Source organism: Dipodomys merriami, unplaced genomic scaffold, assembly GCF_024711535.1.
Source record: "Dipodomys merriami isolate MVZ:Mamm:240054 unplaced genomic scaffold, mDipMer1.0.p SCAF_137, whole genome shotgun sequence".
Taxonomy (NCBI): domain Eukaryota; kingdom Metazoa; phylum Chordata; class Mammalia; order Rodentia; family Heteromyidae; genus Dipodomys; species Dipodomys merriami.
The window spans coordinates 1845155-1860540 of NW_027202682.1; the positions used below are offsets into that span (position 1 = coordinate 1845155).

General features: G+C 55.6%; 1 protein-coding gene across 22 annotated transcripts in view; it reads left to right on the forward strand.

Annotated features, from left to right (window-relative positions):
• LOC138825415 (C-Jun-amino-terminal kinase-interacting protein 3) overlaps nucleotides 1–15386 on the forward strand; it is a 42817-nt gene that overhangs the window by 14892 nt on the left and 12539 nt on the right. For 6 of the 22 annotated variants that reach the window (XM_070019930.1, XM_070019933.1, XM_070019934.1 and 3 more), the window contains exons 3-9: nucleotides 1511–1581; nucleotides 1791–1882; nucleotides 3853–3876; nucleotides 6070–6214; nucleotides 10003–10249; nucleotides 10731–10833; nucleotides 11264–11382. In XM_070019930.1, the coding sequence (XP_069876031.1) occupies nucleotides 1511–1581; nucleotides 1791–1882; nucleotides 3853–3876; nucleotides 6070–6214; nucleotides 10003–10249; nucleotides 10731–10833; nucleotides 11264–11382 (801 nt within the window). Of the gene's footprint in view, nucleotides 1–1510; nucleotides 1582–1790; nucleotides 1883–3852; nucleotides 3877–6069; nucleotides 6215–7745; nucleotides 8678–10002; nucleotides 10250–10730; nucleotides 10834–11263; nucleotides 11383–15386 lie in introns of those variants that run through there. The other 16 variants (XM_070019935.1, XM_070019939.1, XM_070019941.1 and 13 more) reach the window with 8 other exon arrangements.

The following is a 15386-nucleotide window of genomic DNA, read 5'->3' on the forward strand; positions in this document are numbered from 1 at the left end:
TGAACACCCTGAGGGGCTGGGAAGGTGGTTCAGTGGTAGAGTGTTTGCCTCCCATGCATGAGGCCCTGGGTTCAATTCCTCAGCACCACATACACAGAAAAAGCCAGAAGTGGTGCTGTGGCTCAAGTGGTAGAACGCTAGCCTTGAGCTGAAGAGCTGAGGGACAGCGCCCAGGCCCAGACTTCAGACCCATGACCAAAGGAAAAAAAAAAGATGAACACCCCGAAAAAAACAGGAGGTGGGAAAAAAACAAAAAAGAAAGAAAAGGAAGAATTTCAGAACAGAGAAGCACAAAGACCCCTCCCCCAACCTTTACTGGCCACGCAGCAATGCCCCAAGCCGCGGCCGGCCCGGCCCAGCAGGGGCTGCCGAGTCCCCAGAGACATGGGGTCGGCTGCAGCTCACCCATGCAGAAGACGCCCGAGTTACCAGTGTTGGACCCGCTGATCACGACAGAGAAACCTCCGAGCCTGGAGCCTGCACAGATCCCACCCTGCCCCTCACTCTCCGAGCAGACATCGGGAGGTCAAAATCAGTGGGCCATGTCACTGTGCCACCAGAGCCCAGGACATGCCTTTGTCCCCTTCCCCTCTTGGTGGCCTGAGGACAGAGGTTGGATAGAGGGGCTGAGGAAGGCATCCACGCAGCGTGGCCACTGTCTGTATTGGTGGCCACACTAATGGGTCACTGGCACTGCTGCTAGTTAGTCCACTGGGCAGGCACCTGTGGGACCCAAGCCCCCCTCCCCAGCGCCCCACTTTACAGGGGCCTCACTGCAGCCTGGAGGGGCACATCCAGACGCGGCCTTCCCAACCTGGCGCCAGTACCCGTACACATGTAAGACTGGCTCCATCTTAGTTGACTTTGATATTCTATCTAATATGTCTTAGGTTACTCCATTGAATCCTTTTTTTTTTTTTTTTTTTTTTTTTTGTCGGTGGTGGGCCTGGGCGCTATCCCTCAGCTCAAGGCTAGCGCTCTACCCCTTGAGCCACAGCACCACTTCCAGCTTTTTTTGTGTATGTGGTGCTGAAGAATCGAACCCAGGGACTCATGTATGCAAGTCAAGCACTCTACCGCTGAGCCACCTTCCCAGCCATTGAATTCTTTTCATGAGTTTCTCACGGTAGCTTGTCGGTTTCTCTTGTGGTGCTAATAATTCCTTGCTAAGCAAATTGTCTGCCACTGAGCTACCCCTTCCTGCCCCCAAGTGCTCATTCCCTTCTCATCTACCATTTGTGAGTTTAGTGGTGATTCAGGAATTCTTGGCCATTCTGAAGAGAAATCACGTTTATGCATTTGAACCTTGCTGGTATTATTAAGAGTGGGGAATTCTCACATATGTGTGGCACATACTATGTGTCACCCAAACTGGTCACAGCCTGCCTCCTGTGGAGCAGGGAAGCTGTACCAGTCCACATCAGGTGCTAGAGTCTGGCTGTGGCCCAGGGCAGAGGTAGTAAGTCCCTCCGTGGGCAGCGCAGCTGACCACAGTGCTTGTGTCTTCTAGTCTCCAGGCTGGAGGAGCGGGAGTCGGAGATGAAGAAGGAGTACAATGCCCTGCACCAGCGGCACACAGAGGTAGGCACCATGGCATCCGCCCCAGGGTTCAAGGGAGTGAGCGTTGATGCAGCCTAACGTCTACCATTTGCCAGTGGAGCACCTTCTCTGGTGTCGCCTTTGTCTGGTTAAATCCATTCCTCTGAACTTGGCTATTTCCGTCTGAGCACAGTGTGGACTATAACACTGGGGCCCGGCAGGCAGCACTAATGACAGACCCCTCTTGACAGATGATTCAGACCTACGTGGAGCACATCGAGAGATCCAAGATGCAGCAGGTTGGGGGCAGTAGCCAGACAGAAGGCAGCCTGCCAGGGCGGAGGTAGGTCACTAAGGGCGCAGTTCTGGCCGGAGGAGGGTGTGGCAGGGGGTCAAGTCTGTCTCTCAGGCTCACTGTCATTGCTCACTGCTTGTAGATTCCATGTCTACAAATTTGCCACTCACTAAAATGCATGGGAAACCTCAGAATCATACTTATTGCACTGTCTCAAGTCATGCTTTGAGAAAACATGCAGGCTCTTGATCAAACCAAATTGGGCAGTGTTCAGCCTAATGAGCTGGCTTAGAAGCCCAGATCCAGAATGTGTTAGCTGGGGCTACTCTATCACCAGAGGCTTGTCTACCAGGATGAGTTTGGTGGTTCTAATACTAGGATCTCTGAGAAATACTTAAGCATTTCTCCTTAGAGCAGTAGTTCAGTGTTCATGAGTTTGTGTTGGAGGAAGCTAGACCATATTACCACTGACTGTCTTGATAGGAGGAGGCCAGGCCGGCTTGCAGGCAAGACTGTCTCCCTCCCTCCGTGGGGCAGGACAGTGCCAGAAGATCGCAGCCCTCTGCCGGGCCCAGGCCCCAGCTCCGCTGCTGGTCTCACTCTGCCGGGCCCAGGCCCCAGCTCAGCTGCTGGTCTCACTCAGGCCCAGGCCCCAGCTCAGCTGCTGGTCTCACTCAGGCCCAGGCCCCAGCTCAGCTGCTGGTCTCACTCTGCCGGGCCCAGGCCCCAGCTCAGCTGCTGGTCTCACTCTGCCGGGCCCAGGCCCCAGCTCAGCTGCTGGTCTCACTCAGGCCCAGGCCCCAGCTCAGCTGCTGGTCTCACTCAGGCCCAGGCCCCAGCTCAGCTGCTGGTCTCACTCAGGCCCAGGCCCCAGCTCAGCTGCTGGTCTCACTCAGGCCCAGGCTCCAGCTCAGCTGCTGGTCTCACTCTGCCGGGCCCAGGCCCCAGCTCAGCTGCTGGTCTCACTCTGCCGGGCCCAGGCCCCAGCTCAGCTGCTGGTCTCACTCTGCCGGGCCCAGGCCCCAGCTCAGCTGCTGGTCTCACTCTGCTGGGCCCAGGCCCCAGCTCAGCTGCTGGTCTCACTCTGCTGGGCCCAGGCCCCAGCTCAGCTGCTGGTCTCACTCAGGCCCAGGCTCCAGCTCAGCTGCTGGTCTCACTCAGGCCCAGGCCCCAGCTCAGCTGCTGGTCTCACTCTGCCGGGCCCAGGCCCCAGCTCAGCTGCTGGTCTCACTCTGCCGGGCCCAGGCCCCAGCTCAGCTGCTGGTCTCACTCTGGCAGCAAGACAAAGCTGCCAAAGCCCAGCTCCTTCCCCACTTCCTGTGGCTTTGAACTCAGGGCCTAGGCACTGTCCTTGAGCTTCTTTTGCTCAAAGTTAGCAGTCTACCATTTGAGCCACAGCTCTACTTCCGGCTTTTTCTGTGTATGTGGTGCTGAGAAATCAAACCCAGGGCTTCATGCCTGCTAGGCAAGCGCTCTGCCACCAGCCACACTCCCGGCCCCTCCTTCCCCACTCTTCGTACCACTTGAGTCAGGACAGAGCTGTACCACCAGCTTCTGGAAACAGTGTCAAAGGTCATGTCCAGGAGGTTAGGGTCTGGACACGTCTCTGGAATGACCTCATTGGGAGCTCTAGCTCAGGCACAGAATGCACAGGCACTAGCAGGAGCCTGTGTGCATCTGTGTGCTCCATCACCCCCTCTCCCCCCACCCCCGTGCCGAAGTCCTCACATGTCCCTGGTGCTTCCGTGACTGGACACGTGTCCACTGGACACTGTCCTGCTACACAGTCCCTGTCTGGAGGTCTCTTGTCAAAGCCAAGGTTTGTGCACGGCATGTGTGCCCTTGCAGACATCTGTTTGTGACTGTAGTTGTGTAGCGGGGGTGTAGGGCGGGCCCCCAGTCTCACCATCACTGTCTGTGCGCTTTCCCTCACCTTCTGTCTCTAATGTGATCTCCTTGTCCTGCGCTCTGTGCTGTCGCCGCTGTGTGCTGGCCATTGTGTCTGTCGCTGCCTTCAGTCCTCGCCAGTCATGGAGGAAAAGGTAAAGCCTGAAGGTTGTTGTCTGCCATGGGCTGGGGTCCACTTGGAACTTGAGACAGTCTTAGGAGGGCCAGAATAGCTTTTGGTTTTCATCACAAGCACGTTTCTTGATTAGCATAGACCTATTTTCTATACCCCGAACAGCAGATCAAAAGTACTTGCAAATGCCTTCATAAGCTGGGCACCAGTGGTTCACTCCTGTAAGCTAGCTCCTCAGGAGTCTGAGATCTTAGGATCACAGTTCAAAGCCAGCCCGGACAGGAAAGCCATGAGACTTTTACCTCCAGTTAACCACCAGAAAACCGGAAGTGGTGCTGTGGCTCACGTGGTAGAGCACTAGCCTTGAGCTGAAGAGCTGAGGGACAGCGCCCAGGCCCAGAGTTCAGGCCAAGTCCAAGCCCCATAACTGCAAAAAAAAAAAAAAAAAAAAAAAAAAATCCCTTCACAGGACGGGTCTGATGGTCCCTTTTCACACGCCAAATCACCAGTGAGGAGCATGTAGCCAAGCACTGCCCGGCACTGACTGGAGCCATCATGCCCCCGCCACTCTCAGGTGGTTCTGGCCCAGTACGATCACGTAGCAGCTCTGCATCCCAAGTAGGCTTGATTGGCACTGGTGGGCAGCATCGCCCCAGGGTGATAGTCTGGAGAAGATGGCCGTTTGCCCACCCCTGGGGCCGTGAGGATACGATAAATGGATAAGAAGGCTGGCCTTTGCGTGAGCCCCATCAGTCAGCAACACCTCCACAGAGATGTTCACCTGGCTCAGCAACCAGGTCCAAATGAGATTCTGTAGGGAAGAGCAAGGGCAAAATACCCTGTCCCTGATTACAGATAAACTTCCAGTAGACATAGCAACCTGGCTGAGCATGGAACATGTCTGCTGTCCACACTGGAATTGAGTGGTCTGTTGTCTGTTCGTCACCCTTTTTGTGAGGCAGGAGTCCCTTCCCCCACTCTCATCCTCATGGCATCTCGTAACAGCTGGGATGGCCCTGCTTTGGGACCTGTATTCTTCCCAGGGTCATGAGTAGAAGTCCTTAATGGGGTCAGGACTGGTCCCCAGGGTGTTTTCCAGACCAGAATCGGGAACTCAAGGATGCAAAGTCTGGGCAAGGGGGCTGGAAGCCTGGTGGCAGACAGGGGTGTGGCCTTCGCCAGCCTGAGCTGTGTAGCATTTCAGTAGCCCAGAGACCTTGCTGAATATGGTCAGTTGCTCAGTGCAGCTGAGCCACAGAGGTTCTGGTACCTGGGCAGAACAGAGCCGTCCATCTGTACGCGGGTTTCAGGACCCTTTTAGGCCTTGCCCAGTAACCAGCACAGGCCTGTCCTCTGCAAAGGGTCCTTGGAGCGCAACTGCCTCCTGTCCTGTTTCAGCACGATGCCTTCTACAGCTCCAGACTGGAGGGGAAGCAAAGGGGTTGGGGGCAGGACTGCGCCGTGTACCCAAGAGGCAAAGGCAGAGCTCACAGCCACCGTGACAGGGAGGCAGATCTCGGCTTTGTCTTGGCAAAAGTCACCACTCAAAGCGAACAGTTACTGCCTGCCTAGCTCCAGAAAATACTACAGGTGCTCTGTGGGACTGCTAGTGCTGGCATTTGTCCCTCAGCTCTTCAGCTCAAGGCTTTTTCTGCCTATGTGGTGCTGAAGAATCGAACCCAGGGGGCTGGGAAGGTGGCTCAGTGGTAGAGTGCTTGCCTTGCATGCCTGAGGCCCTGGGTTCGATTCCTCAGCACCACATAAGCAAAAATAAAAAAAAAAGCCGGAAGTGGCGCTGTGGCTCAAGTGGTAGAGTGCTAGCCTTGAGCTGAAGAGCTGAGGGACAGCGCCCAGGCCCAGAGTTCAGGCCCCACGACCGGACCCAAAAAAAAAAAAAAAAAAAAAAAGAATCGAACCCAGGGCCTCATGCATACACAGCAAGCACTCTACCACTCTCTACCACTGAGCCACCTTCCCCGCTATTGGTGTCTTTTTAAAGGTGAACTAAATGAAATAGGAAATCACAACATGACAGAAGAGGAAAGGTTACATAGGGTCATAAGTGGAGATGCCCCCAAAGATATAGACAGGGCCGCATAGCAATTACCTTCCCAAGCAGCACACCCCACCGTGTGCGTGTGTTAAGAGAGACTCCTGCTCCCTTATATGCCTCCAGCTAGCCATCTGCTTTCTCTTCTTCTCCCTCCCACTCCAGCAGGAAGGAGCGCCCCACCTCTCTGAACGTCTTCCCCCTGGCTGATGGCATGGTACGTGCACAGATGGGGGGCAAGCTCGTGCCTGCGGGGGACCACTGGCACCTGAGTGACCTCGGCCAGCTTCAGTCCAGCTCCAGCTACCAGGTTTTGTAGCCGTGCGTGGAGTGAGGGCCCCTGCTGCTGGCGTCCCACATCCATCTCGGGGACACAACTCTGTGCATCTCTCCCTGAGTTAGTCCACCCTCCGCTGATGTGAGTCAGGGATAGAGAAACCAAGCCAGGTGTCGGGAGGTGTGGGGTCTCAGATGGACCCTTTGCTGTCACAGCTACTCTTTGTGGCCTTGTCCTGGTACCTGTTAACCCAGGCTATGACTCTCTGCCTCTCAGACCATTCTGCAATCTGATACCTATATGAGGGCCGAGCTTAGCAATGCTGTGCTAAGCACACTCCCAAACACATGCCTTCTGTCACACCGTTAGGATACCTGTTGCTTCTGCTCTCATGAGCCTTTAGAAACGAGAGTCCCAGGTCTGATTTCTGCTAGGAGGGGACAAGCTCCCTCGTAGCCCCTTCTCCACATGTCCCTGGTAACTCTCCTTACTACAGGTTGAGGAACAGGATCTCCCCGCTCCTCCACCCCAGGTGTGCACAGCCTACCAGTGAGTGTACTTTAAAGGTGGCACCCAGAGAGGGCCAGGTCACATTCAGGGCCCCAGATGCCTTGCCATAGTTGGGTGTATGCCTCAGACTATCTGAAAGACATAGCAGACAGGGTCATGGCTACGCTGCCAGGTAAGACCTGCCTTCCTTGGGTAGAAGGAGAGATCTTGGCTCCAGTGGATTCAGGGAGGCATTGGGGGACACCTACAGAGTCAACAAGGCCCCGGGACTCCGGGCTGGGGGGGCAGGCGGGTGAGGGTCCAAGGCTTTGGAAATCTCCCTGCTGCTCCTTTGGCTGACTGTCCTTCCACCTGTATCCAGCTTGCCTTCGAGGGCTGTTGCATGCTGCCAGCTCTGTCAGAAGGTGACACCACTGCTTCTGCTCTTGTTCCTGGGGGGAGCGTGTCTCTGAGACACAGAGATGCCTGTCTGCTTTTCACTGTCCTGCTGTTGGTGGTGCCCTGGGAAGAGGGCAGCAAGGCCTATGGGCCAGCCGGTTATGCCAGCCGCCCTCGCCCACCTGTACCTGCTCACACCAGGCCTGTGGTAGGGCTACCCTGTAAGCATCTGTAGAAACCTCTGAAAACCAGATGGAGCCCACCTGCCCTGTCCTGCTCCGGGCACCTGCTCGGGTCCTTGTCTGGAGCAGCTTTCCTGGCCACACTGTCTTCTCTCCCTACCACCTTGTCTGGAATAGTCTTGCCATAAATCGTAGTGTTTCATGTTTTAGTTCATTCTGTGTTTTGTTTGGTTTATCTTGTTTTTAAAAGGTAATTACATTTACGTTCTTTTAATTTCATGTTCCAGATTTTAAGGATTTTCTAATTTCTTAATTTTTTGTTTTGTTTTTTTTGTTTTGTTTTTTTTTGTTTTTGTTTTTATGTACTGTAGTGTTTTAACCAAACAGTTGTGACTACTCATGGTGAGGAAAGACCGCTAAGAGTGTGGGGTCTTTGCAATACATTGGAGGTCACTGCTCCCGTTGATGTTAGGAGGTTGAGAGGTTTGCCTTAGGTAAGTGTCAGCCAGGGGGAGTGTCCCCTGGGTAAGTGGCGGTCCTGTAGGATAACAGAGCTGGGGCTCTGGGGGCAGCCTGGCCAGAGGGCAGGAGCCCCACCGTGACCAACAGGGTGCCTGCAGTCAGGGGAACACGGCCGTTAAGGAAGGTGGTCTGGAAATGTGTTTGGCTCATGCCCCTGGCTTTAGCCCAGCCTGAGTGGAGTCCCTAGTTTGCCCTTGCTGGGTAGTAGCTGAGGCCTGCATCTGGTGGGCACCTGGTGCCCCTGATGTGGGGCAGGTGCAAGTTCTTAGCGAGCTGCACCTGACGGACCTGTGTGAGCCAGCTTCGCCTTCTTTACCACTCCTTCTCATGGTGGGCATGAAATGTAGCCTGCATCCAGCTCAGACCAAAAATGCAGACATGAAGCTGCTCCTACACCAGAGGGGCTGCTCCCTGGGTACCGCTGGTGTGTGGGCACTGTGGGGCAGCATCCCTGACCTCTGCCAGTTCTGTGTGGTGACAGCAAAGCTGTCCCTGCATCTCAGTCGCCCCTTGAGAGGCTGTTGTAGAAGGTATGTGGCACTTTGAGATTTCTTGTGTAGAGACTCAGGAAGCTGGTGAATGTCTTGCCCTGAGGGGCCCCTGAGCCTGCAGAGAGTCAGGCCACCACAGTTGTACAACTGCCCCAGAGTGCACTTCTCAGTTCAAGCCCCGCCCTCACCCCGCTCTGGACAGGGAGGATCATACACCTTCCTCTCCACTCCCCGACCCTCCTTTGGGGACCCCGAAACCAGTACAGGGAGCCTCCTTGGTTTCCCCAGCTGTTCTCCTCTGCCGTGAGGGAGCACAGAGAAGAGACCAAGGGGACACAAAGGCCATCTTCTGCCTGGGCGTCCCAGATGACCAGGACAATACTCAGGGTCATGTGGTCTTCCATATGTCTTAAGTAAGTATGAGGAGTGTTTAGGGGCAATTTTTGTTGATATTGTCCAGATTTATATATTTATTTTTATTTTATTTCATTTTTTATTTATTGTCAATCATGGGGCTTGAACTCTGGGCCTGGGCGCTGTCCCTGAGCGATTCGGCTCAAGGTGACTGCTCTATCACTTGAGCCACAGCACCACTAGACTTTCCTGCCCAGGCTGGCTTTGAACCATGATCCTCATAGGATTACCGGCACCCAGCTTGTCCAAAATTTTTAACAGGAAATACCATAAGAAAACAATGTGTTTCATGTTCCATACCCTCAAATAGACACTGCTTTTTTTTTTTTTTTTTCCAGTCCTAGGGCTTGAACTCAGGGCCTGGGCTCTGTCCCTAAGCCTCTCTGTGGTCAAGGCTGGCACTCTACCCCATAAGCCACAGCACCACTCCCAGCTTTTTCTGTTTATGTGGTACTGAGGAATCGAACCCAGGGCCTCATGCATGCTAGGCAAGCGCTCTACCACTGAGCCACATTCCCAGCCCCCTAAAGAGATTCTTTAGCACTAACTACAGTGTATAAAAAACTGAGCTTTCTCCCTCACACCGTTGGTAGTGTCCTATTTTGTCAAAATGGACGTTGAGGCCATTTGAATTTGTATTGATGTTAGGGCCAAACTTGGGCCAGTTCAGCCATGGAGAGAAGCATCACGCACATCTGTTAGGCAGCCACAGGTGTGAGACGCTGTAGCTGTGTCCCGCCATGGCCTTCAGCCACAGCTGGGGAGGCAGTTCCTAGAGAACACGGGGGAGAAGGGTGGGAGCACCCCCGCATGCCGCATAGCCCACCTGCCCTGCCGGCTGCCTCCTAGCTGAAGGTGCCCAGGTAAGGCATTTGCCCGAGGGTGCCACTGATTTCTGTCCGGCCACTGCCTGTGAACTCACCCACTGTGTCCTCCGTGTCCTCTGTGTCACATCACTCCTATCACTCACAGTTTCCCTGTGGAAGATGCAAACAGGAAGCCAGGTGGTGGCTGCTTCTGGAAGTCTTGAAGCAGCTGCCATTTGAGCAGAACAACTCAGAAGTGACTGGGCCAAGACAAGGAGCTGCCACGGGGCAGAGGGAGCTCATTCCCCCGCGAGCCTGTGGCTGCGGAGCCACAGCAGCATCCTACAGCCTGTGCGGCCACCCCCCCCAGCCTCAGCACCGTGACCTGCCCCCCCCAGCCTCCAGCACCGTGACCTGCCCCCCACCCCCAGCCTCAGCACCGTGACCTGACCCCCACCCCCAGCCTCAGCACCGTGACCTGCAGTGACAGGCCTCCCCTTCCCCGTGTCTGGCCCTAGGGTCCAAACGATGAGATGTCTGAGTCCGGACAGTCCTCAGCCGCTGCCACACCCAGCACCACAGGCACCAAGTCCAACACGCCCACGTCCTCCGTACCCTCTGCTGCAGCCACACCGCTCAACGAGAGCCTGCAGCCGCTGGGGGAGTTCGGCGGTGGCACAAAGAACAACAAGCGGGCGCGGGAGAAGCGCAACAGCCGCAACATGGAGGTCCAGGTCACCCAGGAGATGCGCAACGTCAGCATAGGTATGCAGCCGGCCCGCCACCCGGCCTGTCTCGCCCAGGCCAGAACCGTGAGCCCACACTTCCACAACAAAGACCACAGGCCAGGTCGCGCTGACAGCAGCGGAGCTTTGTCTTCCCATCCCATGCGGTGTGTGGGCGTGGCCGTCCCCTCAGCCCCCTTGCGAGGCCCGCAGGTGGCTGCCTCTTTCCGCATCTTCACGGGGCCCAGCCGCGCCCAGGCCGGTTGGGTTAGCACCTGCCAGTTACCTCTTGTGGAGACTCAGACGCCACATCCCATCCTCCTGTAATGAGAGAAAAAAGAACGTAGGCATATTTGGTTTCCTCAGATACAACCACAAGGTGATGACCTGCTGAGTCCTGGTCTCAGGTTCTGGGCCCTCTGTGCACAGTGCTAGGGTCTCCAGACACCTGTCCAGAGGGGCTCTGGGCAGGGCCGGGGTCGGCAGGCTGTCCTCTGACCCCGGCTTCTCTGCTCCACCAGGCATGGGCAGCAGTGACGAGTGGTCTGATGTTCAGGACATTATTGACTCCACCCCAGAGCTGGATATGTGTCCTGAGGCCCGCCTGGACCGCACCGGAAGCAGGTACTTCCTCAGGCGGGCCCTGGGCTGGGCTGCTAGCCGTCTGAGCTGCTCCCTTTGGTGAGCTGCTGCCTCACGCTCATGCCTGCTCCCGCAGCGTGGGGCCGTGGTCAGCTGTCTGTCAGCTGTGACAGCATCGCTGGGATAATGCAGGTTGAAGTGGGCTCAGGGTCACACGTTCAAAAGTCAGTCGTTGACCCTGAACCTTTGGCCTGTGGCAGCACAGCACATCACCCGGGGAAGCATATGGCAGAGGAGGCGGCTTACCTCCTGCAGGCCGGGGCTAGGAGGCTGCGGCCCCACTGCCCCTCAAAAGCACTCCCAAGGAGCTCACTTCCTACAGGACGCCTCACACCCTAAAAGCCGTACCACCTCCCAGGGCACCTCAGGCCGGGATGCCGCCCGCGACGGCGCTTTCCTCCTGTCTCCACAGCCCCACCCAGGGCATTGTGAACAAGGCTTTCGGCATCAACACTGACTCCCTGTACCACGAGCTGTCCACGGCGGGGTCCGAGGCCATCGGGGATGTGGACGAAGGGGCCGACCTGCTAGGTAAACACAAGCGTCCTCCCCACGTGGTTCTGTGGCAGTAAGCGCTCAGCTCACCGCTTGGTTTGTGGTAGAGGGCAGACACGTCTCCCTGCCTAGATCTTTATTTTTTAATAGTTTGTTTGAGGGGGAGTCTCATAACTCAGCTTCATCTCCTCAAGGTCTCCAGTCTTGCAACCATCAGCACTAAGTTATAAGTACGGCCTCATCTTAGAAGCCACTTGGCCCCCAAATTCACTCCACCTGAGCAGTCTGCTCAGGGAGCTCTCAGGAGAGCAGCACTTCACCAGAGCCTCTCCTTGAAAGAGTAGGCAGAGTCCTTGCAGTTCCTGGACCCTTCTGTTTGTGTGGAGTCCATCTTCCCAGGGCCTCTGAACACAGCAAAGCCTGGGCCACCGGGCCCCGAGTCCTCAGCCTTGCCCCTGGAGCCTTGAGCCCAACCTTGCTGCCCACAGCCCAGCTCTGGGCTAGCGCTCAGTCTCGGGCTGTACTGGAGTCCCTCTTGCCCTCAGCAGCCCCACCAGGGTGGCTTGTGGACTGGCCGTGCCCGCGTGCCGGGTAGCGGGGCCTCGTTCTTTGGTTTCGGCAGCTACTTCCTTTTCACCGCTGCGCAGAACCAGCCCTGGCCAGACAGCCACCCCACACACAGGCAGCTCGGGACTTGAGTGCTCCCAGAACGTGGTCCTGGCGTCACCTGCCCACACAAAGTGTCCTACATCTTAAAGTTTGCCTTGCCACTCTCTCTGCCCTGTCCTCTCCCACTGGTGTCCCCTGGCAGCAGGAGGCCTTCTAGCCTCAGACACCTGGCTTTGAGTGTAGCAGAGGGCCAGCCTGGCCTACGTGACGTAGCATGCTCTTGTTCTAGGCTTGCTTAACTTGGCCTGTGGGGCAGAGCCCCCTCAAAGAGCAGTGTTAGAGGGCAGATTTCTAGGAGGATCATCGGGGGAGATGTGGGGCTCTTGCTATGCCTGGCTTCCTGCTGTCTGTTTCTGGTCTTCTTCCACGCTGAGGCATGCGCTGTGCGGTGAGGCAGTTGTTCCTGTGGACTGGGTGTGGCCCTGCGGAGATCCGCACTGTAGAGAGAATTCAGCATGACCTGCCAGTGGGCTCCGTGTGTGCGTGCGTGTGTGGTATGGCTGCGTCCTTCCGGCTGAGCGCTCTGTCCTGTGGATGGCCAGGCTCTGTGTACCCGGCACTTGCTGTCACGCACAGCTCCGTGTGTGTGTGTGCGCGTGCGTGCGTGCGTGCGTGCGTGCGTGGTATGGCTGCGTCCTTCCGGCTGAGCGCTCTGTCTGTCCTGTGCACGGCCAGGCTCTGTGTACCCGGCACTTGCTGTCACGCTCGTTCCGGCCTTGGCGTGGGCCTGTAGAGGGTGTCCCCCTACTCATCAGCGCCCCAGCTGCCACACCGTCCCTCCTGCCATGCCTGCCTGTGCAAACACTGGCCACCAGCCAGCTCTGTCCCTGTCTGCCCCTCCTTACCTGACAGGGAGCTCCAGGGCAGTACGATGCCCCTGTGGTCCCTGCTGCCTCCTGATTCAGGCAGCTACCTTTGCCCCAAATATTACCTCCATACAAGAATCTCTAGGAGTAGCAAGGGGGAAGCAGAGAACTGGAAGCAGTGTGTCAGGGAGGCTTAGCTAAAGACCCTGTCGCTCCTGGAAGCCGGGTGGGCCGCCTGCCTTACCTGGGTAATCAAGGAGTCCTGATAGGGTACTGATGTCTTTGTTCCAAGGAATGGGACATTGGCTCCTGTTTTCTACCGTTAACAAATATCACATGCGATGTGCAGTAGTACCTGTACTGTCCTGCTCTGCGGGGCAGTGGCCATTCGATGCCACCTACCTTGGGTTTCCATGAAACCTGCATTTGAGTCAAATATGAAAGTGCCCGAGGCCTCCATGTGCGGCGCTGCTGGGATGCTGAGTCAGAAGCCTGCTGGCTGTGGCTACCACTGGAGGAGTGAGCTGGGTCTGTGTGTCTCCATCCCGAGGGCTGCCCTGGTATCTGCCTTAAGCCAGCCCCCACCCATTCCTACAGCACTGGTGTTTTCCAGGCTGCACAGGACAGCACACAGTGGTGCTGCCTTGCAGCCTCGTCAGCCTGAGAGTGCTTCACAGCAAACAAGTCCTGGAATCTAAGGAGCACTGGAGTCCATGCACAGCACTGGAGAAACGCTGCTGCATGTCGTTGGTAGTGCTGGGAGGTGTCCCATAGCCCTGAGGACTGGTGAGGGCTGCACATTTCACAGTGGAGCAAGGACGAGGACCCAACCTACCACGTGCTGTCTCCATCAGACCCGCTGCCCAGCAGGCTCAGGGTCCGGTCGTGGGGCCTGAACTCTGGGCCTGGGCGCTGTCCCTCAGCTCTTTAGCTCAAGGCTAGCGCTCTACCACTTGAGCCACAGTGCCACATCCGGCTTTTTTCTTTTTGCTTATGTGGTGCTGAGGAATCGAACCCAGGGCCTCATGCATGCAAGACAAGCACTCTACCACTGAGCCACCTTCCCAGCCCAGGCTCAGGGATTCCTGAGAGGAAACAATTTGCTTCTGATTAAAACTGAAGCATACCAGTGGTTAAGATACCTGCAGTTTTATAAATGTAGAAATGAGGAAAACACACATTTCAGAATTGGAGTGTAACAAGCCACTGCTGTGCTATTCCTGACCCCACGTGTGTGGTCTGGTGGGAATTTCATACACGTGCACCTGAAGGAGCTAACCTTTCAGATTTACAAACACCAAGTTCCGAAGGCAAGCAGCTTGCTCTGCAGCGCTTCCTCAGATCTGCGTTCTATCAGCTGACCAGCTCATGCCCCGTCGCTGTGCACGCGTCAGGCTCACGCCTTCCACGACGTCCCAGCCCTGGACGTCTAGAAATGGACACCACATAAAGAAAGCCAGAAAACCTAACTTGGAAGTGGACGTGCGGCTCAAGGGGTGGAGCGCCAGCAGCCATGAATCAAAAAGCTGAGTTGAGAGCAAGAGGCCCTGAATTCAAGCTCCAGTACAGAAATCACCACAGAAGCTGTCAGTACGAAGGGGAGCAGTACCGCTCCCAGGCCCAGTAGCTGAGTCCTCACTCTGACAAGCAACATCACAGGCCAGCCTGCTGCTGGGTTCTCTGAAGCTTCTCAACCAGCAGTGCCTGTGCGAGAGAGCAGAGCCGGGCAGAGGCTGTGCAGGAGCAAACTGGAAGGATCACCCTCCCTGAGGCCAAGGTCTGCCATGGGCCTGGGAGCCCACAAGCAGGCCTGCCTCAGGGAAAGTGGGGTCTGTTGCTGCTCCAACCAAAGTGAAGTAGTGCACTTTGCTGAAATACGGTGCAAATCTTATCCAGTGCCATGCCATGGAACAAGTAATTTCTAGATCTGTCTGTCAAAGATGTAAAAATAAAAATAACCAGGGAAAGGGCATTAGATTTTTTTTTTTTTTCGGTTATGGGACTTGAACTCAGGGCCTGGGTGCTATCCCTGAGCTCTTTTGCTGAAGGCTAGCACTCTACCACTTTGAGCCATAGCTCTTCTTCCAGTTTCCTGGTGGTTAATTGGAGGTAAAAGTTTCATAGACTTTGCTGCCCAGGCTGGCTTTGACCCACAATCCTCCAATCTCAGCCTCCTGAGTAGCTAGAATTACAGGCATGAGCCACCAGCACCTGGCTCTGGAGAATATTTTCATAATCTCGGCCTCTGCTTGATTATGACATCAAGGAAAATGACAGCTGTGACTGTATGAAAATTACAAATATATGAAATATATATATATTAAATATGTATTTAAGTATAACTACTTAAAGATAATTTTCTTTTTTTTTTTTTTTTTTGGTCCAGTCGTGGGGCCTGAACTCTGGGCCTGGGCGCTGTCCTTCAGCTCTTCAGCTCAAGGCTAGTGCTCTACCACTTGAGCCACAGCGCCACTTCCGGCTTTTTTTTTTCTTTTTGCTTATGTGGTGCTGAGGAATCGAACCCAGGGCCTCAGGCATGCAAGGCAAGCGATCTACCACTGAGCC